At 39.5% G+C, this 27300-nt stretch overlaps 1 protein-coding gene across 1 annotated transcript in view; it reads left to right on the forward strand.

Annotated features, from left to right (window-relative positions):
* Positions 1–851: 851 nt before the first annotated feature.
* The window catches only part of si:dkeyp-14d3.1 (transmembrane protein 132C), a 235917-nt gene continuing 209468 nt past the window's right edge, over positions 852–27300 (forward strand). Inside the window, exon 1 of the mRNA XM_053504142.1 lies at positions 852–1577. Within this exon, the coding sequence (XP_053360117.1) occupies positions 1514–1577 (64 nt within the window). The 5' untranslated portion in view covers positions 852–1513. The remainder of the gene's footprint in view (positions 1578–27300) is intronic.

Here is a 27300-nt window from a genome sequence, read left to right on the forward strand (position 1 = left end):
GCTAGCTATTCACTCTAGTGTTTGCAAGTCATCGCAAAAATGCTGCATGGTGTTCTGGGAACTCTTTTGAGTAGTATTATGTATTCAGATTCATCATTCTCATTGCATGTGTTTTTATGTACCTTATGTAGCTGCATAAAATTAGCAAACTATAATAGATATACATTATTTTATATAAACCAAATGATTTTGAAGGAGAAGTCTAAATACTAAGTCCAATGCTTGGCAGAAGATTGTCATGTTCTTGCCAAAGTCAAAAGGCAGCTCTGTATCAGGGATATTATCTCTTAATAGCTTCATATAACATGCTAGGAGATAATTATGGTTGACTGGTTCATTTAACTGGTTCATCCTTGGCTGTAATGCTATTGCAATGATTATGATTCAATTCACTGAGTCGACTCTTTGGAAGAAACTAAAAACTCTAAATCCTAAAATGTCTTTTTTTTTTTTTTTTGTATGTGTTTTGCTTTAGTCTAAGTTTCAACCCCCCCTCCTTACCAAATCCTGAGTGCTATAAGATTTTATAGAATCGCCCAACGATGGCGCAGGTGCTTGGGCCCAATCACCGTTACCTGCAATTATTATTATTATTATTATTATTATACCATTTTTAACCATATCTATCTATCTATCTATCTATCTATCTATCTATCTATCTATCTATCTATTTCTTTTCCATAAAAGTCGGTTATATGCTGAAAAAGTGTGTTTGATTAGGTAGAAATGAATTGAACTTGCTGATGAATCGACTCACTTTAAAGGAGTCATTCAAAAAGAAAAAAAAAGAAAAAAAAAAGACTGAAGCGATTCCTTCGCGAGCGAGGCGCTCGAGCGGAGGAGGAGGTGAGAGAGAGAGATGCGCGCGCCGCCGCGTGCGGTCCACGGAACGGAGAAGCGACGGATTATACCATGCAGTTATAATAATAATAATAATTATTATTATTATTATCATTAAATCCATAATAATAAAAATAATAAACATAAGAAAACTGAAGGGCAAAATAAGCCGGGATGGACTCACGCTCTGATCGGCAGCGATGTTTCTGGAATTTCTCACTAATTACAGTAGATGTTTAAAGTGGACCTCACGCGCGGAGCAGAATTAACGGCTTTAACGGTTTTCTTTTCTTTTTTTCTTCAAATTTGAAATAACTGAAAGTTGATGAGCGCGCGATGGGGCTGGGATTTCGCGGGGTTTTCTAGAGCGCTCCCGCTGTGTGCGACAGGAGTGTGCAGTGTTTACTAGACGTGTTCCAGGTGTGTAGTGGGACTGATCCTCTGCTCCGACACTGCGGAGGCTCTTTATTCCCTCAGACTGAGCGATGGCAAGTTGATGATTGTGAGAGTAGAGTTCAGCTCTGTGGAGGAGGACAAGGAGGATGTGACAGCCCAACAGCTTCAGCCCTAAAGCCTGATCATTTTGTTTTTCTGCTATTTTTGGGGGGTCATTTTATTTTTTATTTTTATTTTTGGTATTTTTTTTTGTTCTTATTTTTTTTTTTGCACCTGGATGGAAGTTTTGCTCACCATGCTGTGGCTCTGGGGTTTGCTCTCCGGGTTCACGCTGCTAGGAGGTGAGATGTTGCTCCACAGATCTCCCATCTCATGCTGTTCGTTTTTTAAATGTGTCTGTCACACATGTGTGTGTGCATGCATGTGTGTGTGTGTGTGTGTGTTCTCAAAGGTTAATTTGCACTTACAGATCTAATACCACTGCAGAATCTGTATCATTACAGTCTTCTGTACTGCGACCAGGTTGCGTCTGTGTGTGTGTGTGTGTGTGTGTTTGTGTGTGTACGTGTTTAATAGTGAACGTGAATGAAACAGAAGGAAAAAGCCTGAGGACATTCCTCAGGATCATGTGTCAGTCATTAAAGAGCATTCAATCCGCTGTGGTTACTGTAATTACGGTAACAGGACGCTATACAGACATGCTGCTCCAACCTCTCTCTCTATATCTATCTATCTATCTATCTATCTATCTATCTATCTATCTATTTATCTATCTACCTATCTATGTCGCTCTCGCTCTATCGCTCGCTGTGTGTTTCCTGTTTTGCATTCAGCTTGATGTTGTGGTTTCTGCACTTTATACGATGTATTGTAGGGTGTACTATATAGAACATGTGGTGTAGGGATTAGGAATTAAGGTGAAGGGTGGTAAAGGTAACGTGATGGGTATACGGTGTGGGGTGAAAGGAGTGTAGGGAGATGGGTATTGTGTACGGTGTAGAGAGAATAGTGGGGGTAGAAATTAGGGAGTAAGGAGAGGAGGGAGTAGTGTGTAGAGAGCAGAGTGTGGTGTACGGACTAGGGTGTAGAAAGTAGGGAGTAGGAAATAGGGTGTAGGGAGTGAGGGGTGAAGGGAGTAGAGGAATGATGTCGGGGGAAGAATGAGCAAGAACGTGCGAGGCAGGAGGGAGGGTGAAGGGGGTAGGCTGTGTGGATGGTAGGGTGTAGAAAGTACAGTATCAAAAGAAAAGGGTGAAGGGAGTAGGGGTAAGCTGAAAGGTGTAGGGTGTAGGGTGTAGGAGGTACAGACCTGAAGTTGGAGGGAGCGGGAGGTAGGAGGCACTGTAGGTTGCGTGAATGGTAGGGTATAGAAAGTAGGGTATAGATATTAGGGTGAAAGGGATAGGGTGTAGTGAGTAGGGGTAGGTAAGCTGATGAAGGGTGTAGGGGTAAGTTGAAGGGAGTGGGGGGAGGAATTAGCTGAAGGGAGTAGGGTGTAAGGGTACATTGAAGGGTGAAGGGAGTAGGGTGTAGGGAATGATGTGTAGGGAGTAGGGGTAAGGTGAAGAGTGGAGGCAGTAGGGTGTAGGTCATAAGTTGAAGGGAGTAGGGTGTAGGGAATGATGTGTAGGGAGTAGGGGTAAGGTGAAGAGTGTAGGCAGTAGGGTGTAGGTTATAAGTTAAAGGAAATACGGTGTAGGGGTAAAGTCTAGTGTAGGGAGCCAGGGGTAAGGATGTAAAAAGTAGGGTTAGGCTAAAGGAAGTAGGGTTTAGGAAATAGGGATAAGCTGAAGGGAGTAGGGTGTATGGAGTAGGGTGTAGGTCATAAGTTAAAGGAAGTACAGTGTAAGCGTCTCTTATCTTTTCATTAGTATATTTCTTGACACCTCTCTCTTTCCTTAATATGCATGTCTCGCTGTCTCTCCTGTTCTGTCTGTCCCATATTTCTCCCTCCGTCTCCACCTTGTATATGTCTCTATTCCTCCCTCCCTCTGTGTGTCTTTCTCCAGAGCTCGGCATCTCTCTCTCTCTCTCCTCTTCCCCTGCTTCATCTCTCTCTCAAAATCTGTCTGTCTCATTTTCCTTTCTCTTTCATCTCTCAGCCACTCACTACATCTCCAGCATTTTAATTTCTCTCTCTCTCTTCTCTTCTCTTCTCTTCTCTATCTGTGTGTTCACGTCTCCTTCTCGTGCTCTGTGTCTCATTTCCCTCTCCGCAGTTGCTCGCTCTATAATTTGTCTCTCTTGCTCTCACTCTCCCTTTCTCTATAATTCTATCTCTCCATTCCCTCATTTTCTTGCTCTTTCTCTCCATATTATTTTGTCAGCATCCCTCTTTTTTCACCCTCTTCCCTCTGTGTGTGTAAGTGTTTATGTGTGTGTGTGTGTGTGTGTGTGTGTGTGTGTGTGCCCAGTCTTTCTCAATCTTGGATTTCCCAGTCTTTTTCTTTTTTTCTCACACACATCAACTCATAATTTTCACCTCCCATTTGTACCTCTTTCTATCTTTAAAAAAAATGAGTGTGTGTGTGTGTGTGTGTGTGTCCTGCACTAGACCTCTAGACCTTGTAGTGAACAGGAAGTGGGGTTAAGGGGATAAACAGGAACGATGTTCCAGAGGTAGCCTGTAAGCCGGATGTGATCTGGACAGGTACCTGATTTGCAGAACATGTTGCTCTCTCTTAGAGTGTGTGTGTGTGTGTGTGTGTGTGTGTGTGTGAAAGAGAGAGAGTGAGTGACATTCTTCCCTGTCTGTAGAATAGCAGATATCTGCTGTGAATCCTAATACTCAGCTGCATATTCTCTGACACACACACACACACACACACACACACACGGCCTGTGTTCCAAATCTCTCTCTCTCTCTCTCTCTCTCTCTCTCTCTCTTCAGCAAATGCTGAGCAATGCTATCTGGGAAATAAACGCTTATCTGGAACACATGGGAATTAAACAGAGGGAAATAAGGGCGATGCAGTAGTTTGCTCGATTTAGATTTTATTACTTTATAGAGTTTATTGGAATCAGAAACTCTTTATTCAGCAACAACACACACACGGAACAGGAAGCTGATTCAGCAGATCACCTCCGTATCGCATATCCGTGACGTTACACCGATACACGCTATTAAGCTCCGCGCGGTCCCGTGAGGACATAAGCATCTGTCTCTTGAGGCTGTCCAGGGAGGACATTATCACAGGCGAAGTCAAATCACAGAGATGACAGAAAGTAACTGTAGCAGCGCTAGCTAATGCAAGACCCCGAGAGAAGAAGACCGAAGAGCACAGAGGTGAGGATGGGACAAAATGTCAATCATCTGAAAACTCTTTTAAACTAGTTCACCCTGTCATCACTTTGATCAGCACAGCAAGACGCACCTGACAAAACCAGCCAATCAGGGGCTGGGGGAGGTTCATTACAATTGGATTTTATGGTCCTTAGTGGAGAATGCAAGATTTAAAAACACATCTAAAACTACGGAGAGATACACACTGAGATAACTTTTTTAATTTATTTTTGTTATCGTAATTCATGTTTTTAGGAAATATTATTCACCCTTTGCTGATTATATGCGTGTTCTCTACATTTCCAATAAATCATTGCCAAAAACGAGAAAACAATTTATTTGTCTCATATTGAGATTGTATCGTATCTTAAGCATTATATTGTGTATTGAGAAATAAACATTAGAACAATATAGAATTTTTTCTAACCAGTATTTGAACACGTTAACAGTAAACAATCGATTCATTAAGGGTTCAGGTGCGCCCTCTTGTGGTGTTCAAGATAATAGATTTGTGAACTACAGAGAAATATTATGCAAAACATTATTCGTTAATGATTTAAAGATTTTTGGAACAATGATTATTGCTCATGATTATTCAGAAGTCAGAACAGATTCAGTGTGATGAAAAGCTATACTGTAGCACACAAGACAAGGTGTAAATTAGCATTTAAATATGACCAGATTGGACTCTATTAAAGATTTTCATTTAAACGATCCGGAAAAAAGTCCAGCGCTATTGAATTTAGCCCCTTACTCTTTTTTTTTTTTCTTTCATAAAAAACTTCATGTTTTAATATAATTCACTCTTAGTCCTGAGAGAGAAATCAAAAAAATAAATCAGCGACCAGGAAAAAAATATATTATAAAAATTGATATAACCCCCAAAGCATTTTATATAAATATCAAGCAGCTCACGGAAAGCAGTGGTCCAGCCACAGTGGCCTTGCTGACAGCTCCGAGCGCTCTGGCATCTCTCAGGCGTTTCACACCGAGCCTCACAGGATCCCTTTCTGGAACAAGGTTTCCCATGCTGAGCGCTTTCTGGCCATTTTTTCCTCTTTCCTCTGGGCTCCAAGTCAAACTGAGCGAATCGTTCTCAGGATTCTGGGAAACGTGTTATTTAATTCAACTGTAAGGCTTTACATGAAAACGTCTGTACGAGTGTGAAAACATTTATGTGAGTATGTGCTAAATATAAGCAGAAAGTAAGATCTCAACGATGTATTTAGTTTAGAATTTATAAACTCAGAAGGAGAATCACTTATAGGTGAATATAGAATCACTTTAACAGCTGAATGTTTCGATTTAACGTAATTAAACTGTTTACTCAGTTTAATAAACATCTTTATACAAACCCATCCAGAATAAATGTTCTTAAATGCATAAAAAAAAAAAAAAACACAAACAGACCTGAAGGTCTTTTTACCATGCAGATTTTTTTCACGAACGTTTCTGAAAGCCATGCGTAGTGTCACATGACTGAGGCTGATTATAATACCAGGGTTAGAAACGTGTCTGACGCAGAGCTGAAACAAAAGAGACGCAAGCGAACTGGAACATTAAAGAGAAAAGACGTAAAGTGACACCGACGACTCTTTAATCAGAGTTCTCATAGAACAGCAGTTTGAAAGACTTTGCATAAATCTGCATGAATTAATTTCCAGCAACTCTCCTAAAGCAGGGATTTAGCTTTTGGATGTCTGTGTGTGTGTGTGTGTGTGTGTCATATTTATGTCTTAAAAGATCTTTATGTGTCTTATTTCGTGTACACAGGGAAAAGAAGAGGGTCAAAACATTTGACAAGATAAGCCGAAAAGATCTTTGAGTTCGTCTGCTAATCCAATTAAGTCTAGTCATAGTAGTCATGTCCAAAAAACAAACAAACAAACATTGTTGATATGATCGTAGTTGGTTCTTTATTCTACTTACTCTATGCAGCGACACATTTTTCAAGTTCAAATCAAACCGAGACTTTTGATTGTGCGGAATAGGAGAGTTAAACTGTCTATTTTATTATCTTTTTTTAAATATATTTTAGTATTTTATTTCTCTATATAATCTCCTGCTACACTAATGCACTCATCCCAGTGTGTCACTAGTGCATCAAGGTAGAAAGTTTTTTTAGCACAATCAGGACTGCCTGTCTGATTTATGTCTGAAACCCCGGCCTCCCAGGAACTCCTGTAATGGCCCAAACATGTGGAAATGTATTGGAGCGAGGTCAGGACTGTACGGGGGACGTGGCAATAACTCCCAGCCAAGTTCCTAAAACATGCAAGTGGTGTTTATGAATGATTATGAGCACAGTTTACATGGACAGATGCGTCTCTTACGCAAGTTATCGACAAGTTATTTGTCGATTTTTAATTGATCAGACGTTCCACTAGCAGGAATGACCGCAGTGAACTCCGAGCCAGCTCGGCCACCTGGGATCGTCATTAACGGACGTACAGGCCACTTTCGAACATTCGCAACCTTCAAATGTTTTATTGGGGCTGAGAGTCTCACCACCATACTTTGCTTGAAGACCTCTGTCAATGTCGATCGCTTTTACACCTTCATCCACCAGAAATTTCAGTTCCAGTTTGACTTGAACGCCCCTCATACTTTAGCACGTCAAACCATATCACGTTTATTTAAACACCATCTTCATTAAGTGCTACAGAAAGAGAATTCAAATCAAATAAACGTTTGAACAAAAGCCGAACACCTGGTAGTACAGATCTTAAAGGCTGTGGAAAATAAATATGTTCCTACTGTAGATTGGATCGAGACAAGTGATATACAGTAGTGTACAGTATGTGTTTGTTGCATTTAAGACACAATGGAGTGAAGAGGGAAGAAGGTACAGTGTACACAGATAAGAGTCCTATCTGGTGTAGTGTGCTTTTGCAGCGTAACGGGTCACAGTTAGATTTATTCCGAATAGAAGTGCCGAGTGAGAAGAGTGGAGCGTGTCGACTACATGACATGAGGAAGAGTTTTGGAACTGTGACATGTCATGGGGAACTCGAGCTGGAGTTCATGTCAAATTCAAGGTAGGAGCTCTGAATAATAAGCAGAGTGGGTGTTTGAGCATAGGAAGATGGACCAGGATGGAGATGGAGCTTCAGGTGTGGTCGTTCTCAAGTAGGGTCATCAGGAAGTGTGCAGACGTTCAGTCCTTCAGTGTGAGCGACAGGGCCATGGTCATGTGACCATGAGTTAAATTGTGTTAGGCTGTAATGGTTGCTGATTTGGTGTAGGTTAATGTTCTTCATTATCTTGGTGGAAATGCTACTGTTATGGTGTTTGGAACAACGTTTGATGAAGCCAAATGCTTCATGCTCTCCCCGATCCTTTTGAATACTTCCCCACCGAGCTACATGATTGGTCCACCTCGTACAGTTACTGTAGATGAGGGTTGTGATGGGCACCAGAGGAAACGAAAGGGCTTATCGATAACGGAATGCGCCCTTGTAATTTATTCAACGAAAGCATGAGAGAGCATGAACCCTCCATTTGAGAGGTCACCGCTTGAGTGTTCGTACCAAAAGTGAAAAAGAAATACCCAAACTGCCATCAACCGCGCGCACAAAAGAACTTTGCAATCACTCCAGAGGTCGAGAAGGAAATCGATGTGAAAGCAAAGCTGCGATTGTGACCCTCAGACCCTGAATCGCTCCTGAGTGAGCACTCGTGTATTTGGGTCAAGTATGAAAACGGCGTTAGAGACGGTCTCAAGGAAAGCACCGCATCTCCCTCTCTCGCTCTCTCTCTCTCGCTCTCTCTCTCTCTCTTCACTGATTTCACTTCAGCTTTCTTTCACTCTCCTTTCCAAAGACTGGCAGGGAAAATGAATTTTTGCTTACCGGGCCTCTGCCAGAACGGACCTTATTACATCTCTCGCTCGCCGCTGTCACTCCCCCTTTCCCTCCAGTGTGTGCGTGAGAGCCGAGCCCTAAGAGGGAAAATTTGCGAAACTCACTCGTCCTAAAGACTTTCTTTTTCTTTTCATTCAAAATTGATAACGATCCAGAAAATTTCACTGGCTTAACAAGTTTTACTCTCACTCTCTCTTTCTCTCTCTCTCTCTCTCTCTCTCTATCGCTCATTTCATTCCAGCGTCGTCTGTATTCAGAATGTCGGCGGAGTTGCGTTATTCCCTTTCGAGCCAATTCACTCTACATAGTTTTTAATGAATTTCCATCCACACACTAACACGCTCACTCACTTAAACACTCACACACACACACTCACGCTTTGCGTTCCATTCATTTAATTAGCGGAGATTTGTGAAATGCTTCAGACGATCATATTCTCCCTGACAGTGAACGCTGATTTCTGGCTGGAACGCAGCCCGGGTGAGACTCGTCTCTTTCCCTGTGAGCAAGAAAGAGAGAGAGAGAGAGACAACAATGGGACAAGAAAAAAAAAGTAAATAGCTTTTGTGTTATGGAGACTGTATGACGCTTGCATTGGACTACGTTACCCATCAGGCCTTGCACCTCACCTGTCCTTAATCACAGACACTCGTGCCCTGCTGAAGCATTCCGGTTAAAGTCACGCCTTATAAAGATAGCAACAGTCTTTTTAATCTCCTGAGTGTTCTCTGTGATTATGACTTACACGTATTGTAAATATAATTTGCGTACGCTTCCCGCTTCAGTTCCCGAAATAAGGGATACCTATCAGACCCATTATCACTCCCCGCCTCTGAAGGTGACGCGAAGGTACTGACGATGCCAAAAGCATTTGTGTTCCTCAGTTACATGGTTATCAGACTGCTCCAGCTTGGACCGTGATGAATAATGAATACATAAACATCATAACAGCGAACCGAGGCAGTGATCGAAAACACGTTTAGTATAATTTTTCTATTTAATTGTGTATTGTTGTTGAAGAGAAACTCAGTGAAGGTCCATCAGCGTGTAAACACCGGAGCCACGCACTTCGCTTTCAGCAGCGCCGAATGTTTATTTCTTTCCCCCTCCACGCGTTATCCAGACTGCACGCCTATCTCTCAGCTCGCCTCCTTTCAGCGTCGGCGATAACTAAAAAAAAAAAAAAAAAAAAAAAAAGCCGCCGCCCGCCCTCACGCGCAGTAAAAACCTCCGTTCCATTCATGTACAGCGCCGCTCCGGAAAACGCTGTCGAAGTAGAACAGGCGTCAAGCGTGTGCGCTGAGATTAGCCATCATCAAACAGATTCAGGATTCTTTCTTTTTTTTTTTTTGTGCACCAAAACTAATCTACATATTTGTAATAAAAGTTTGCAAAATTACACCCTGAACTTATTTGATAAACTGTCACTTTTTGTAAAGGCTAGTTTTAGCTGATAATGCATAAAGAATTAAAAAGAAATAATGTTCAGGAGTGCATCCAAAGGATAGACAGAGAGAGAAAAAAAAGAGAGAAAAGAGTGGCTCTTGAATAGAAAAATGACCGGAAAAAAACATGAACATGGACAAAAACGAGTTTATCGTATGCAGTTTGTGATTGCGGGTTAGAAATCGTAGAGAAAAAAACACACAGAAGAACATTTTAAAGCTTAAAAAACAAAATCCATGAGGGATGCAAACAGACATTTCATTCACAAAATCATAGCTTTGGATCACACATCTGTTATATTAATGTTGGCGAGCTATTTATCCAGGTTACTTGTAAATTAACTGTATTTAAATTGTATACTGTAGATACTGTATGCTTGGTTTGACTGCAAAACGAGGTAAACACCACCTTCAGACTTAATCTTTGGTTTAAAATCTTTTCCCCCAGACACACGCAATAGTCCTTTAATCAAATTATTTCTGTCTGCAAATCGAGGTCGTTATTCCTTTCAATTCTTTCAGACTACTTTAAGCTTGTTTTGGCAGAACGACTGCAATTTATGGCAAAATGTGACGAGTCCGAAGCAAAAGAATAATAAAATAGTGACTAAAAGAACTAAATGGTGTTCGGGAGAATGTTAAAGGCAGGAAAAAGGAGGTTTACAATTTAATGCCGTTTTCCCCGGCAGTCATGGACTTCTACAATAAGTAAAAACTGTAGTGTTTTTACGATACTGAACATGAGGCAGATGATGCTGTAAACTTTTTTTTTCTTAGTTTATTGTGTATGTTTCACATGACCTTCAAGAATCCTTGTTGCAAAAAGGCTTTGCATTGCTATAAATCCCAACACTTTTTTCCTTGGTCTAATTTGCTAACTTTTTGTCTGACTCACTACACAATCGCAATCAACGTGTGAATGTGGGATATATTTTTATTTAAACTTAAGCCACATATAATAGATACTAAATTATCTACTTAAATAATCATAAACACAAGGCATGATTATTCACTGTGACAAACCTGTGTGAGTTATAATGTTTCGCAAAATAATACAGAATAAAATAGAAAATCACATTAATATCAAATCTCAGACATATATTATTTAACTTCGGTATATACATTTACCATTGCACGTTCCTTTTTTTTATCAAAGTTTTTTTATTTATTTTCAAACTTTACAGAAAAAAACACAACAAAATCCAACAAAAGAGAACACAAAACCAACCCCCCCCCCATCCCCCCAACACCAGACAAAATACATAACAATCAGATGTCCATAAAAAACTTAAAATAATAATAATAATAAGTAATCTTCACACACACTTCCTTTATGGTACGATATTATCTGCGTTCATGCCCTCAGCAAATGTTAAGAAAGGCTGCCAAATACTATAAAATCTGCCAGTAGACCCTCTAACCGTATACCTAACTTTCTCCCACCATTTCACGTTTAAACGAGATTTATCATCTTATGTTTTGTCAACATATTTATTTTTTATTTTTTATGAACTTCAATCCCAACATCAGCTCCGCATAGCTAGTTAAATGTTACCCGAACAGCTACATATGTTTAGTATTCCTGTTGAATTGTCACTATTTGAAAAGAGCAACCATAAAACCCTTATTTGTTCATTAACTACATTTTCTAAATTTGAAAAAAAAAAAAAAGAAATTTGGTTTGTTTACTTGCAATAGAAAGTAAACAAACATAAAGGACTGAACAAGAAACATGATACAACAAGAAATGCGGGGCGACTAGACTGATACGTAATCGTGAATCAGGTGCACAGCAGTCATGTGACGTGAGTATTGTTGTCAGGTGGCTGATGGGAAATGTAATCCTGCGCATCAATTGGCAGTGATCTGCTTTTAGACACAGATCTTATTTAAACAATTTCTAAACAGACACTGTAAATGAATAATGTTTTTTTTTTTTTTTTAATTTCCACATACTGTACAAAAGTAATTTTGTGTACTTTTTGTCATACGTCATATAATTGGATTTGATTATACATCATTGATGTCGAAATGTTCTTGTCTCCGTGTAAAACGTGTCAAAGCGAGAGAAACGTCCTCTCCATGTCCATCATTAAAGATCATTAAAGTCATCAGTTAATGTCCTTTGTGCTTGTCAGCGGTGCAAACCCGTGACACAACCTCCTGCTTGTGTGTGTGTGTGTGTACGTGTGTGTCATAGTGTCTTGATCAACACAGGGTTTCAGTTGGTGTAATAAAAGGATGTCATTTTGTTTCATTTTCTCTCAGTCCAGCCTGCACACAAAATGATAGTGATTTTACCTTTTGTGTGTGTGTCTGTGTGTGTGTGTGTGTGAGAAAGAGAGAGAGAGAGAGAGAGAGAATCGTAACACGTGTCAGCATGAACTATAAAATGTTAACAGCACAAGTGACAGAACTGAACTGAAACAATGTATCGCTTTTAAGAATAATAATAATAATAAAAAACGAGTGCAGAAGACAAACAAATCAGCAGGTCAAAGAAAATCACTTAAATCCTTTCATTTCTTCATTTTTATTTATTTATTAGAGTGGGAGAAACAGCAGCATTAACCCCCTGCTCCTTCTGCTTGCTGTAGGATATAAAAAGGCAAACAAACTCCTGAAAGTTATTTTACGGACGTGGACTGAGAGCGCGCTACACATTTATCATTGTGGCAGTAACGCTCGACGTGATTATATTCGTAAATGGGCTTTTAGATGAAAAAACAAAAAAAACAAAAAACAACAATATCTGTCCTATAGAGATAGGGACTTTAATCTTGAGAATATTAAACTTTTAATTTTATACCTGCAATAAAACAATTATTTTTACAGTTCTCTTCCCTACATCACAAGGGACGTGTCTTGCTCCACTATCTGTGTATCAAGAGAAATTTTCCCAAAATAATAGTTTTTTTAAAAGTAAGACAAAAACGTGGAAGTCTTTTTACTATGCAAATCATCTCTAATGTACTGAGGTGTACTTAACCATGTGACCAGGGCTGATCATAAGAGCAGGAGCGGATTAGAGAAGTGACATAAAGCGGCAACAAAGACGTTTTAATCAAAACCAGAGTTTGCATTTTTGTTATTTTCGCACACTTTGTTTACATTTGCATTAATTATAACAACGTTTAGCAATTTATCCGGGTTTATGCAATGTCATATTTATTTCTTATCGTCATATCCTTATTATACTTATTGTATAAGTTCCCTTAAAACATCTTCAAACTACATAAATTTGTGGCAACATTATATTTTTTAATACATCTTGGAAGAAAAAAAAAATGATGTTGAAACAGTAAAATTCCACTCTCAGTAATCTTCGACACATGGACGCTACTTTACTGGCAGCGGCACTGTGACTTGGTGCTTAGCGCTGGTGCCTTGCACCTCCAGGGTTGCGGGTTCAATTTCCGCCTCAGGGACTGTGTACATGAAGTTTCTATGTTCTGCCCCCGTGCTTGGTGGGACTCCTCCGGGTACTCTGGTTTCCCCCCCCAAAGACATGCAGATTGGGCTAACTGGCATTTCCAAATTTGTGTGAGTGTTGACCGGATGTCCTATCACGGTCATAAAATGGGAATAAATACAATGGTCACCATTGGCCTCCATGGTTCCGAGTTGGACCTGAGAGGTTCCTAGACGGATGATGGACTGGCCGCCAGCTCTACATATATTACAGCCATCTACTGTAGCAGAGAGGAAACACTTTATAAGGAGGTGTAACCGTTTGGATACAGTATGTCCTGAGCATACTACTTTCCAGATGTTAGAGCCAGATGTTTCACCTTTGGAACCAGATCACAGTCAGATACGAGTGTCATGATCAGACGTAGAGAACATTTGATTATTTGAGCTTGGAAAACAAGAAGCAGCACATTTCTGAGTCAGGCTGATTTCAGTGTTTTGCAATGACTCAGGCGGATAAACGGCCCGTGTTCTCATCCTCTCTCGAGGACGATGTGGTCCAGATGTTTTTTTTCTGCTGAACGTTGGTTTAAAACAATATCTTTGAGTTATTTTAAGATAAGATCTCTTACCATTTTTTTTCTCCCTGACTTGTTTTTAGGACTCTACTCTAAAGTGTACCTATTGTAACTGAGTCGAAATGAACCGATCCTGACCTTAAACCTGGATCACACACACTGTGGAACATGTTTTTGTTTTCGCCAACAGTGAAGCGCTTGGTGGCTAATGAAAAATATGCTAATACTGATAGGATAGTGCTGTATATTTACAAGTGTGGAGGTGAAATGAAATCGATATCCACCTAAGGTGATGTATCTCGCCTCATAACGAGAGCAGTGGAATTGTCCTGAGCTGGCTCATGTCACGCATTTCCTCTCACTGTGTGTTCTGAGGTTTCCTCCTCAGCCTCAGCATTGGCCGGCGAATAAACCTGTTTCATTGCGTCCTAGATTTTAATCTCAGTAATATGCTAACGTTATTGATTCTAAATGCATTTAGACATGAAAACAAACCATGCTAGGTTTAAAGGTCCGGTTTAAATTAAGCTCGATATAGCGGTTAAAGAGAAACCAGGAATCAAGCGAGACGTCCTCAACTCGTCCCTAATCATACGCCTCAGCGCTGATTTCAATACTACACTTCCATTACCATTAGCAGAACATCATTACATCTCGCTCCTCAGTATTTCAGATTGTTAAAAACGCCTCGGAGATAACGATCCCGGCCGTACCGCGCCGAGCCAATTTAGAGCGTATCTGTGGGAGTTCCTCTGCCGGATTCGCGAGTGTGTAATGTCCACGGCTCCAAGTCCCTGCTGGATCCAATCCCATTACAGTAATGCAGCGCCAGTCTTCTTTTCATTTGCCGCTCTGTCATCCCCGCCGTGGTCTTTCCGGCAAGAGATCTTTTCCGACAGGAAGACGTGTCGGCGAAGAGGGAAGGAAAAAAAAAATGAAGTAATTGTAGAAACCGGCCCTCGAGGAAAGAAATATGGTTTGAGCAAACCGGATTAGGAGGTCGCAACAAAGTCCCCAGAACACTAAATGTGTTTTTCTCTATTTGAGTTACGCTCAGCTGAGATTTTCAGTTGTGTGTGTGTGTGTGTGTGTATGCTAAATGATAGCATTTTTTCAGCACAGGACACAATTGCTGGAGTTAAAAATGCTAACACGACAACAAATAACATAAACACGCCTGGTGTGTCATTCCTTATTTAATGTATATAAAATACAAAGTACGATCATGTTCCTGAACTCTGGTCCATGAGATTGTGAATGTTGTGCATAGTTTAACCACACGTCTGCTTTTACCAATTTATTTAAACTAATTTATTCTCCGCATTATTCACTGAGTGAAGCTTTTATATTTTCCACATGGATTTTATCTCGTCTAACGGAACGTGTCAAGCTAATAAACTTACTTTTATTCCGAGAGAGAGAGAGCGAGACCTTTTGTCCTTTTTTTCGATTTAAAGTTCACGTATCCAGCTGTGCCACATTCCTTCGTCCAATCACTAATGTTTCAATCTTCTGAAGCAGAAAAGGAGTTGATTAGAGTTTTTACACCTGTCGTCTTATCTCATGCTCTGTCTCTATTAAATTCTGCCCTCTCCATATTTCTTCATTAAAGCCTGGATAATTGGGCTGCACTCAGGAGCGAGATGCTTTTCATTCAAAAAAAAAAAAAGTCCATCTGGAGAGTTGTGTCCTCCACTCACACATCACTAGGACATAAATTCACACTTAAATTAAAGCATAAGTAGATCGTCCTTTTTAAGATGCAGAATGAAAGTCTTTAAAGGTTAAAAGCACTCAATGTGTGTGTGATGTGGTTTTACTGCAAAACATTTTCAGACTTTCTGACCAAATTAATTTCCTCAGGCACACAAGCTTGTGTAAAACCAAAACCTAATTTTGCAACTTGCTACAGTATATATCCTTTTTATAGATGATTTGAACATACTCATTGGTATGAGTTTGGTATGAGTGTTTTTGGAAGTTAGAACGACTTTGATGAAAAGCGGTGACTAGACGACAACATGTAGTGTCGAACAAACTAACATCGAATAAACTCCAGTTGCCGCCGCGGGAAACTATTCCTAAAACTATGTCACATCTTTTGCAGAAAATATAGTTCTCTTCTTTCTTTCAGATACTTCTCCCAAAATACCCTCGTTTTCCCCGGATTCCAAGGTATCATCTTTTCTTCTTCTTGAAAGTTTCTGGGCATTTGGTGCAATACCGCCACCTACTGGATTGGAATGTGGAGCAGAAGTTTGGCAGGAAAAAGATTATTGATTATGAGATGTGACAAATAACACAGGTTACTTGGCATGTCATCAGACAAATCAGAGAATTAAGGAATATTATATGAGAGGGAGTGCTGTTGTGCTGAATATCAAGCATGGCAAGTAAGGTTAGCGCGGGTTTAAAGTAGAAACATACGTAACACAAACGAATCGAAGATGATTCGGATCGTCTTCGAAGCTATTTCTAGAGTGATTTACGACTCTAATCAGATTACTCGGTTGGACCTCTTGTTGTATAATAAACATTATGTTATTGAATATAAACATTTTGTATAACTGTTGTCTAATAAACATTACTGCTATTCAGTGGAAGTGAATCAAACTTTAAATCTCAAAATGTAAAAACAACCAATTGAATCAGCCGTCCAGTTCACATCGGCTTCACAGCTCTAAACGAAACAACAAAGCAAACGAGCTCCAAGCAATTAAAATCATGTCTATATTGTCTGTGGATCCTTTTTATTTCTTTAATTACTCTTTTTCTCTTTACAATTCTCCACACAGTCCGTGTGCACTTCTCTATTATCAGAACCTGATGCTGGATGTAAGTATTTTTAATGAGTATTTCATTAATATAATGACTTGCATTATTCAGTTGTGCCAAGTAAAATTTGGTGAACTCCAGGCCGACTTATTGCTCCTTGTTTCCGACTTCGGTTCCTCGGATGCCGTCCAAATACAATAACTGTAGCCTGCAACATCAGTAATGTTGTAAACACAATTACTCCAAAGTGCTCCTTTAAATAGCCGCAAGCAAAATGACTTTTTATTGAATTTATTTATTCATTAATTTTGGGTTAAATGGAAAAAAAATGCAGTGCTACTGAATTCTCCATTCTGATTGGTCAAAAGGTGTTTGGGATAGGCTTCAGGTCCCCGTGACCCTGAATACAGGATAAAGCGGTATAGAAGATGAGTGAGTTAGTGAGCTTTAAGAGAGAGAGGAAGAACGAATCTCGTAATGCCATAATCATTAAGCTGCTATAACATACATAAGAACAAAAGCTTTGATGTTTGACAAAAACTAAACTGAAAACAATTACAAATGTTCTGTAGCAGGTGTGTATTTTTGTAATAAATAAATTAATTACTTAAATAAAGGACTTCGGAGTGGTAGCTATGGATAATAATTATAAATCGTTAGTTGATTAATTGGTGTTAGGGGTTCAATTGATTCTTAAAATTGTTTTGCAGAATATTTCTTCGTACCTTGCATAGCTATTAACTTGTACATCACCAGAGGGTGGAGTTCTCGTGTCAAAGAGACCAATCAGGATTTTCTACACTGTTTATTGCGTTTCAAACTATTTGGGCTTCATTAATTTGTATTATATAAGTAAGTTGCAAAAAATAATTTTATTAATTGGTCAATTATTGCATTGTTCAAATAATAAGCATGTGAAGTTTGCCACCCTGGAGGTAACACTAATGTAACACTGTCGGTAATTGCATGTGATGTTGTTACATGAAAGTAATGTTATATTCCTCACTTATAGCATGAAAAAGTAATGTGGTACAGTATATATTATTTCTAAGGTCTTTTATTAATTTTTTACCAATGCTGATTCTATATAATGTTCTTTCACAGTGATTTTATTCCAAGTTCAAGTTTTATCTATAATGCCGCTAAATTGGTTATGATTTAGGAATATACTTATTCCATAAGTTTATTATCTAAATAGTTTAATCTACGTACATGCTGAGAATGTGGCCTTCTCTACACTCACACTGCATCGCCAGTCTATTAGATTTAGCAACTAATAAAAAGGCAACCTGGTGTAGGGTTCACACTAACAATGTGATTAGGACAATGATGAATGTGCCTGCTGTTTCTGCTTTTTGGTGCATGCAGTAAAGTCTTTTACACTACCGTAAACTCATGTGGCTCATCCTCGTGCACTTATTTTGCTCTGTGTGAGATCTAATAGGTCTAGCAGATCTCATGAATAGCACAAATAATAAAAAAGAAAACATGCATGCCATCTGCACTGATCATTTGGCAATACAAACATGCACACACACACACCCATACACATATACACAGGGTCAGACTTCTATTAAATTAATAAACAGTGCTCTTGGATCCTCATATAAACTTGTCACCTTTCTCATATGTTTTCTACAGAATGAGTTTATTTAGTGACAGAGAGAGAGAGAGAGAGAGAGTGGGTGACAGTCAGGCAGGAGGTGATCTCTGTCAGGGAAAGTCAGGCTCAGAGGAAATGCCAAGTGTGATGTGTCAAGATCGTGATAAGTTGATTGTCTGTGTGCAACAAGTGCGGTGGCATTCTGACTCAATCCTGAAGAGCACGGCTCAAATACAGTAGCAGATATATGGACATGAAAATGCTGTGAAATATTATACAGTGCAACACAAACGTAGAACAGTAACAAATAATACAATAATATGATGGGCTGGATCAAGTGTATTTAATATGTTAAACAATAAAAGTCATGTTGGTTAATAAAACCAAGTGATGTAGTGTTGTCTGATTGATATCTGATCAGCTCTGTTCAGAATCTAAGACTGGCCTGCAGCTACAGTATGTTACCATGATGAAGAGGTAAACAGGACAAACCAGTGTTACACACCAGTGAGTATAATACATCCAATCCAAACATGTCCAATACAAGCCACCTAAGCAAATCTGATGTAGCCAATCCAAGCCAAGTCCAATACAGCTAATCTAAGAAAAACTAATATGGCCAATCTGAGCAGGTCCAATACAGGCAATCTAAAGAGGTGTAATACTGTAATTAACTCATTTAAAAAAAAGCCCATTATAGCCAATCTGATCAAATCCAATACAGACAATCCAAGCAAATCCAACGCAGTCAGTTTGAGTAGGTCCAATACCATCAATCTAAGCAAATCCAATACAAGAAAATCCAATACAAGAAAATCCAATACAGTCAATCAAAGTAAATTCAATGCTGCTAATCTAAGCAAATCTAATACAGGCTATATAAGCAGGTTCAATACAGTTAATCTAAGCAAATCCAATACAGCTAATTTAAGAAAGTCTATTTGCTAATCCAGGCAAATCCAATACAGCCAATCCGAGTACATCCAATACAAACCAATTTAAACAAGTTTAATACAGTCAATCTAAACTTGTCCAATAGTGCCAGTCTAAGCAAATCCAATACAGCCAATCCGAGTACATCCAATACAAAACAATCCAAGCAAGTCTAATACTGCCAATCTGAAACCCGTCCAATACTGCCAGTCCAAGCAAATCCAATATAGCCAATCCTAGTAAATCCAATACAAACTAGGCCAATGCAGCCAATCCGAGCAAGTCCAATATAGCCAATCCAAGCAGGTGTAATACAACTAATTTAAAAAAGTCTATTATAGCCAATCTGATCAAATTCAATAAGGACAATCGAAGCAAATCCAATCCTGTCGATTTGAGTAGGTCCAATAGCGTCAATCTAAGCAAATCCAATAGAGCCAATCCGAGTAAGTCCAATGCAGTCAATTTGAGCAAGTCCAATACGATCAATCTGACCACACAGATTGCAGCCAATCTGTGCAAGTTTATTACAGTCAATCCAAGCATAGATATTCTGGCAAGTCAGATATAGCCAACCTAAGCAAATCTAAAAGAAGCAAACAAATAATGCAAGCAAATTCAATAAGCCAATCTGAGACTGTCTAATACAATCAATCAGATCAGTTTTAATACAGCAAGTATAAGCAAATTCGCTGCAATCAATCCAAGTAAGCTCATTTCAGGCCGATCCGAGCAGGTTCAATACAACCTGAACAAAAGCTAAGTGAGACACGGAAATGATGTGTGTATGTGCTCGCTTTATCTTGTCCTGTAGTTACTGTAAGCTATGTTGTGGTGTAACAAGATAAGGAATTGACCTGATTAGACCGCTATAACACTTGGTGAGTAACGATGCAGAAATAATGAGATTGTGTGTGTGTGTGTGTGTGTGTGTGTGTTTGTGTGCACATGCTGGATCTGTACACCATACCACAAGGGACCACCACAAGGGAATATTTAATGACTTATTCCATGGCCACTTAAGTTTGATTTGAGCGTGAGGATCGTAATCAGTTGTTCTGGGAATATTAAAGCATAAATTGGTCCTCTTCCATCACTTGAACAGTCATTCCCATAATAACATCCCATCTTACCCATTCTTCACAGCCCCTTTTTTTAACTTCATGCTACCTTAAATAAAATTACTCCCATAATTACTAAAGCCTGAGCCCTCCTGTAGCGAATGAGTCTGAAAATAACATATCTAATGCACCTCGAGTGATAACGAAGGAAGCGCGCTAAATTTATTAAAAAAGCTGAAACGTGCAGAAATGACTTTAAATGGAAAAGAGAAGTCTCCAAAGGCGTTTGTTACACCTACACGGAGAAAGTGTGTGCTGATATTAGAACTTTATTTCACCCTAAGTAGTGATACTAGCATGACTCCAAGCCTTATCTAATGGAAAATTTGCGTACGCATGAAGTCGCGGGGGTAGGGGGTGTGGGGGGAGGGGGGAGGAGTTCACACTAATCCATTTGTATTTCTATGGAGCTTTTATAAATTTTGTAAACATACAGTGCTGAATGACTTTTTTTTTTTTTTCATTCATTATCGCTACACGGGTTTTCACAACACGCGAGTCACGGGTGGCTCCGATAAACGAACGGCATTAAAGTCAGAAATAATAGCACCGCTTGAACACTATTACCCGCTTCGTAGCTGAGTGTTTCTTTGTGCTCTAGACTTGGGTGTGTGTGTATACACGCGCAGATCAGGTCAGAACTGCAGAGCGAAAATCGCTCACACACTCTCTGGCACACCTGGGCAGCCAAACACACTATTATTAGGTATTAGAGTGAAAAGGGATGAGACACGAGAGGTCAGTGCTGAAAGAAAAAAAAAACAAAAACTAGCAGCGAGGCTGAAAGTGAGGGTGGATTCGAAAAAGATCGAAAGGGAAAAAAACTAAATCAAAAGCAGTCTTGTTTTGAAGTTTGTGTAAAACATGTCAAGCATTATTGGCTATTTTATATCACAAGCGGTAACTTTTTAATAATTTGTGAGCGTACATTTTACTCTTGCTGGAGAGTTTCTACAACATTTTTATGTAGTAGACTAAACAGAGTGTGATGTAATATACTCTAGGTAGTAAATACAAATAAAAAAGCTTTATTCCTTGATATAAATAGATAAATGACACTATATACAGTATGTATACTTCAGGTCCTGGGATCGATTCCCTTGTTGGGTCTGTGTGCATGGAGTTTGCATGTTCTCCCCGTGCTTGGTGGGTTTCCTCCAGGCTCTCCGGCTTCCTTCCACAGTCCAAAGACATGCAGATTACGCTAAATGGCGTTTCCAAAATGCCTGTGGTGTGTGAATGAGCATACGAGTGTTGACTAGATGTCCTTCCGCGGTCGTATAAATTGGAATAAATACAATGATTACCACTGGCCGCCAAGGAACAGAGGATCCTTGATGGATAAATTGATGGATGGATAAGTGATATCGGTGTTATTAGACTAAAAAGAACACGTGTAGCTATGTGTACTGTAGCTTCCTGAGGCAGCATTGAGTACTCTGGACTTTTAGGGCCACCTTAGCACCCTCTACTGGCGATGTAGAGAATTAAAAGCTTTTTATATTTATATACATTAAATGATTCAGTATAGCAGCAGGGTGGCAAACTGGTCAGTGTTGTGACCTTGCACCTGCGGGTTCGATTCCCCCCTCTGGGTCTGTGTGCATGGAGGTTGCATGTTCTCCCCCTGCTTGGTGGGTTTCTTCGGGGTCCTCACCTGGTCCGAAGACATGCAGAGTAGACTAATTTGTCCAATATGAAATTTCCATTGAGTAAATGGATGTGAGTCCCACGAAGGATTGGCACCCTGTCCAGGGGATACCCGAAGTCTCCTGGGATAGACGCCAGGCCTCCTGCAACCCTGGACAGGATAAGCGTTATAGGAAAATAAATGAATAAGGACTAACAGGACCGTATGAAGTCGTTATCATCAACGAGCTGTTATAACCTCAAGCCTGGACTACTGTAATGCTTTGTATTATGGCGTCAGTCAGTCAGTCTTCCCTCCATCGCCTTCAACTTATTTAGCTCACTTATTACTCCTGACCTTCAAGCTCTTCATTGGCTTGTAGTGAGTTTTATTTGTTTTTAAGTCTCTTAGCGGCTTAGCTCCAGAATATTGAACTAAACTGGTTTGTGTACGCAGCCACAGTCGCCCACTTAGGTCGTCGAATCAGTTGGTGCTGAAGCTGCCTCGGTCAAAACGCCAGCGCCAGGGGGGATCGGGGCATTCTCTGTGTCTGCCCCCAAACTGTGCAAGAATCTGCCTAATGAGCTCCGATCCGTTTCAGATCTCTCCACTTTTAAAGACTTTTCTCCGTGGCTTTATAAACAGGTTAGCGCAGTTTTACTGGTTTCAATTTGACTGGTTTTTTTTTTTCTAATTTGTGTAATAATTTCCTTTTAATGTTTGTTTACATTGTGAAGCACTTAGGTCAAACTGACAGTTGTTGTTTTCGTGCTACGGTATATAATAAATTTGTAGTTGACATTGAAGTAGACACCTCGGTAATAGTGTGTAATAGTCAGCAGCATCATTTATGTCGGTTTCGGTCGCAACGTTACGTTTTTGTTATCAATTCTTTAGGACTCGTTTTCATGTACTTGTGAATCTGTTTAGGTCATTAACAGCTTGATGTGGGGTCACTACGCTTGAAAAATTAACTGAATATGTACCAACCGCAACGACTTCAGACCAACCAAGCAAGTAATTCAGCCCGGTAGAATGGATGAGTGGCATTTAAAGTAAGAAGAAAGTGTATGATGGAAATGATACTAATTATTTTAATTACAGATGAAAGATTCACTTTTTGAAACTCCATTGAAAGTGGTGCTAATCTAATATGACACTGCTGATTATGCTAATACACCGAACCAACTTTGTGCTGTTTTTATATCTCTGATTTTTAGATTACAGATCGTGACTCTCCAGTACTCAGTATTTAAAATGAGCTCCAAGCAGGGTTTTGGTAATAACTCTGCCACTGAGTCTTTGTGCAGTGACCTTCTTATGCTAGATTTTGATGTTTTACATCAGAATTTCTGATTGGGATTAAATATAACAACATGGCTTGGCTTGTTTTGTTTTCAGCATGCGTTCTATAGATATTGATTGCATAGTGCACTCGGGCTCAACCTCCTGAAGCCTTTATCCCACACTGTGAACTTTAACGAACACTACATGACTCTGGTCCTGACTGTACATCATCTACACTTTACCTGCTCGAAAGGTCACAACAACTTTATTTAAAAATACAAGAAAATAGAAAAGGAGATGTCTAGGACTTTCTGTTTACCTTTAAAGTCCATGTTATATAAATAGATTATGTAAACATACACTATATTGCCAAAAGTATTTGCTCTCCTGCCTTCACACACATATGAACTCGAGTAACATCCAATTCTTTATTCTTAAATTTATACAAATTTTTGGCCATTTGTGAAGTCAGACACTGATGTTGGACCAGAAGGCCCTGCTCGCAGTCTCCACTCTAATCAGGTTAAGGTCAGGACTCTGTGCAGGATGGTCAAGTTCTTCTGCACAGTCATGTTGGAACAGGAAGGGGCCGTTCCCAAACTGTTTCCACAAAGTTGGGAGCATGAAATTGTCCAAAATGTCTTGGTATGCTGAAGCATTAAGAGTTCCTTTCACTTAAAGTAAGGGGTGCCCAATATGACTGCGCACCAGTGCACAAAGCCAAGGTCCATCAAGACATGGATGAGAGAGTTTGGTGTTGAAGAACTTAACTGGCCTGAACAGAGTCCTGACCTCAACCTGATAGAATACCTTCAAAATATTAAACCCTATGGATTAAGAATTAGATGTTATGCAAGGTCATATGCACATGATGGCGGAAACTTATGTGTGTTTATATATATATATATATATATATATATATATATATATTACAAGTTGTAATAAATGACATTAGTTTCAGTTTTAGGAATGAGCTGCAACACTAAATGTGCTCAAGCAGCACAATTCTGAGTTTCTTAATATTATATATTTTTTTTATTTTATTTTTTTTTCCTAAGACATCAGGTGTCGAAAAAAATCTCACTAACAAGCAATTTCTTTTTTTCTTTTTTTTCCCCCAGAACATCAGATGTCACCCTTTGCATTTGCGAGTGCGTTTGTCAGGGCTCTACAGAGACACCCTGTCACATTTGATTCAGCAAATTACTGCGTGCAAATGTGAAATCTCACCCATGACAGCTAATTAAAACTTTTAAACTAGAATGCGCCTACTCCTTACGCTAACAGCTAACCTTATATAATTTATACATGCAAGGCGTCACACTGATGAGAAGCTGGGAAGAGTTAGGAGTGGTTAACGGCAAAAGTGTCACTTAGATCCTGGAAGATGCAAGTCATGATTTTGTTTGTTCTGCCTGAAGGAAACAAAGGTGGAAAGTAGGTGAGTCTCGGGTTGGATGTATCGGGTACACGTTGACGGAGTATAGGACAAGACATCGTGAAAGCAACAACACTGCGAGATCAGGTTTATCAACCTCGGTTACGGTTCTGATCTCACGGACATGACTTTCATCACACAATTTTTGGAACACTGGTTTTTCTCCAAAAAATAATAATCACATTTTAGTCATTGTTAGACATTCAGAAAAATAAACATTACTCTCATTTTTTGCAATACTTTTCGCATTTTTGTATTGGCTAGGGTTTAAATGAATCAATTAAATTTCCCCCCTATTGTGACCTCAAAAAGTAGCAACCCCTTCCCTGTTCTGCTGTTTCCTAAAGGGGCGTGGCACAGTAATTGTACACTAATGTGCTAAAACACAGAGTCCACTTGTTAAAGAAATTGACTTTAGTGGGTTTCCTCTGGGTAGTTTGGTTTCCTCCTACAGTCCAAAGACTTGCATATTAGACTAATTGGCGCTAATTGCCCATAATGCGTATGTGATGTGACTGCGATGGATTGACACCATGTCCAGGGTGTACCGTGCCTTGTGTCCTCGGGTGGGCTCTAGGACCCCCGCGACCCTGAATACAGGATAAATGTGTTCCCCACATCCATTCCAGCAACCACCCTAAACTTACACCACATTTAACATTGGTAGAGGGAACTTGAGTCCATCTTAAACTCTATGCTTTCAAGATAGTATGAAGCCACGCCAAGCTACGTAGCAAACCTAGCTGTGCTAACCCATTAGAAACATTGAGCTGTGAGGTCAGTGTTATAGACTTAACACATGAATATATCTGCATGTTGATTGCTCTAAAGCCATATACAGTATTATACCCACAGCTAATGCTCCAGTGGTTACTCCTCACGGCCATGTTAAATCATCACATGCTGACCTGGAGACTTGGGGAGAGCCACTGAGATGGTAAAATTCTCTGTTTATTTTCTTTTAGTCCAATGCAGCATTAATCACCTTTAAGACTAATTATAAATAACCACTTACTAGTAGCTAAAGTGACGCTGGTGGCTTTATTACTGCACGTGCGGCTCCAACCTTAACCTCATTGTTCCAGAATGGCATTTTTTTTTTTACCCATTTGTTACACGACTTGTTAAATCCAATCTGTTAAAAAGAAGAACGACACCGTTTTACACATTTTCGTCTCATTTCCAGACTGATAATGAGTCCCTAAACCTCCTGGATAAGGAAGCCCAAAAGACCCGCTTATCAATATTCCCCTCTCTCCTCCACATGTTCATTGTGCAGATACACTCAGCCACAATACCAATAAGACACAGGCTTTCAATTCTTTTCATTCATTTGTATCACAGCTGCAGTGCAGGAATAGGCTCATTAAAATGAATATTATAACGAGATGTACGCTGGTATCGTAACAATGATTTTTTTTTTGTTTTGCCCATCAGTGAGTTTAGTTTGAGCCATTACAGCAAATAATAATAAAAAACCAAGTTACAGCCTATTAGACAAGAATAGCAAAGAGACAGTAACAATTTAATCAATTATAAAATAGTCTTACCGTATCTAATGTTGTTGTTCTCATTGTTTCTCTGAATGTGCGTCAAAGGTAAATATTCTAGGAACTTCCTGTGAAATATACGATTCTCTTGCATTTGGTGCATTAATTCGTAGCCAAGGATTTGTCTTGTTGACGGAAGAATCGAACCGCCTGGTATGGTCTTCACCAGCACGTCCCAGGACTCTGCAGCGTCTTTTATGATTCCTGGAACATGCCTGTGTGATAATCTGATCATTCAGTACATTCATGTCGTCAGCGGACTTCATTTTATTGTCACATAACGTTGCTGAGTCTTGACCTGAGCAACTGAAGTAACCCCAGATCATAACACTGTCTCCAGAGCCTTGTACAGTGGACACTATGCATGATGGGTGCATCACTTCCCTTTTTACCCTCTGGACTAGGGTCAATCTGGATTCATGGACATACATCAGGATTTTCCATCGCTTCAAAGTCCAATCTTGATGCTCTTTAACAAACTGAAGCCTTTTTTCTATGGACACACAGCTGTTCAGTCCCAATCCTGTGAGTGTGTGTTTATGGCAATGCTCTTACTGACACTATTAAACATATCTTTGATTTCTTAACTTTACAAAGTGTTTAAGTGATCTCTGATCATGCTCATTGATGATGGTTCAGAACTACCCTTCCAGGTTTTAATAATGTGTCGGACGGTTCTCAACCCAATTCCAGTCGTTTCAGCTTCATCTCCTTAGTTGTTGTCTTTGCTTGAGGCAGGACAATAATACGACTCTTCTGAAACACATTAAGATCTTTTCCGTGACCACAGGATACGGTTTGCTCACAGGACGTGAGAAGCTCCTCACTGCATCAGTCAGGGTTGGAAGAACTGTTGAGGCTGGAACACATTAATCACTGAAGTAACGATCCTATTAAAGACTCTTTGCGAAATTCTAATCTAAATAGTAACTTTTTTTTTTTCCGGGCAGTTTATGTTATCACGACCTTTTTAGTTAACGAGTCTTAATCTCGCTGACTCTCTAATGGTATTCAGCTAAAAAAAATCACTTATCTTAATAATTTTTTTATGTCATTTATCACCAATTAATTTACCTGCATTTACTGTATTCTTGTTCTTCTCACCCACGTCTGCAGATGTTGGTCGGCACCAAACAGGACAGATACA

Source organism: Clarias gariepinus, chromosome 9 (genome assembly GCF_024256425.1).
Source record: "Clarias gariepinus isolate MV-2021 ecotype Netherlands chromosome 9, CGAR_prim_01v2, whole genome shotgun sequence".
In the NCBI taxonomy this organism is placed as follows: domain Eukaryota; kingdom Metazoa; phylum Chordata; class Actinopteri; order Siluriformes; family Clariidae; genus Clarias; species Clarias gariepinus.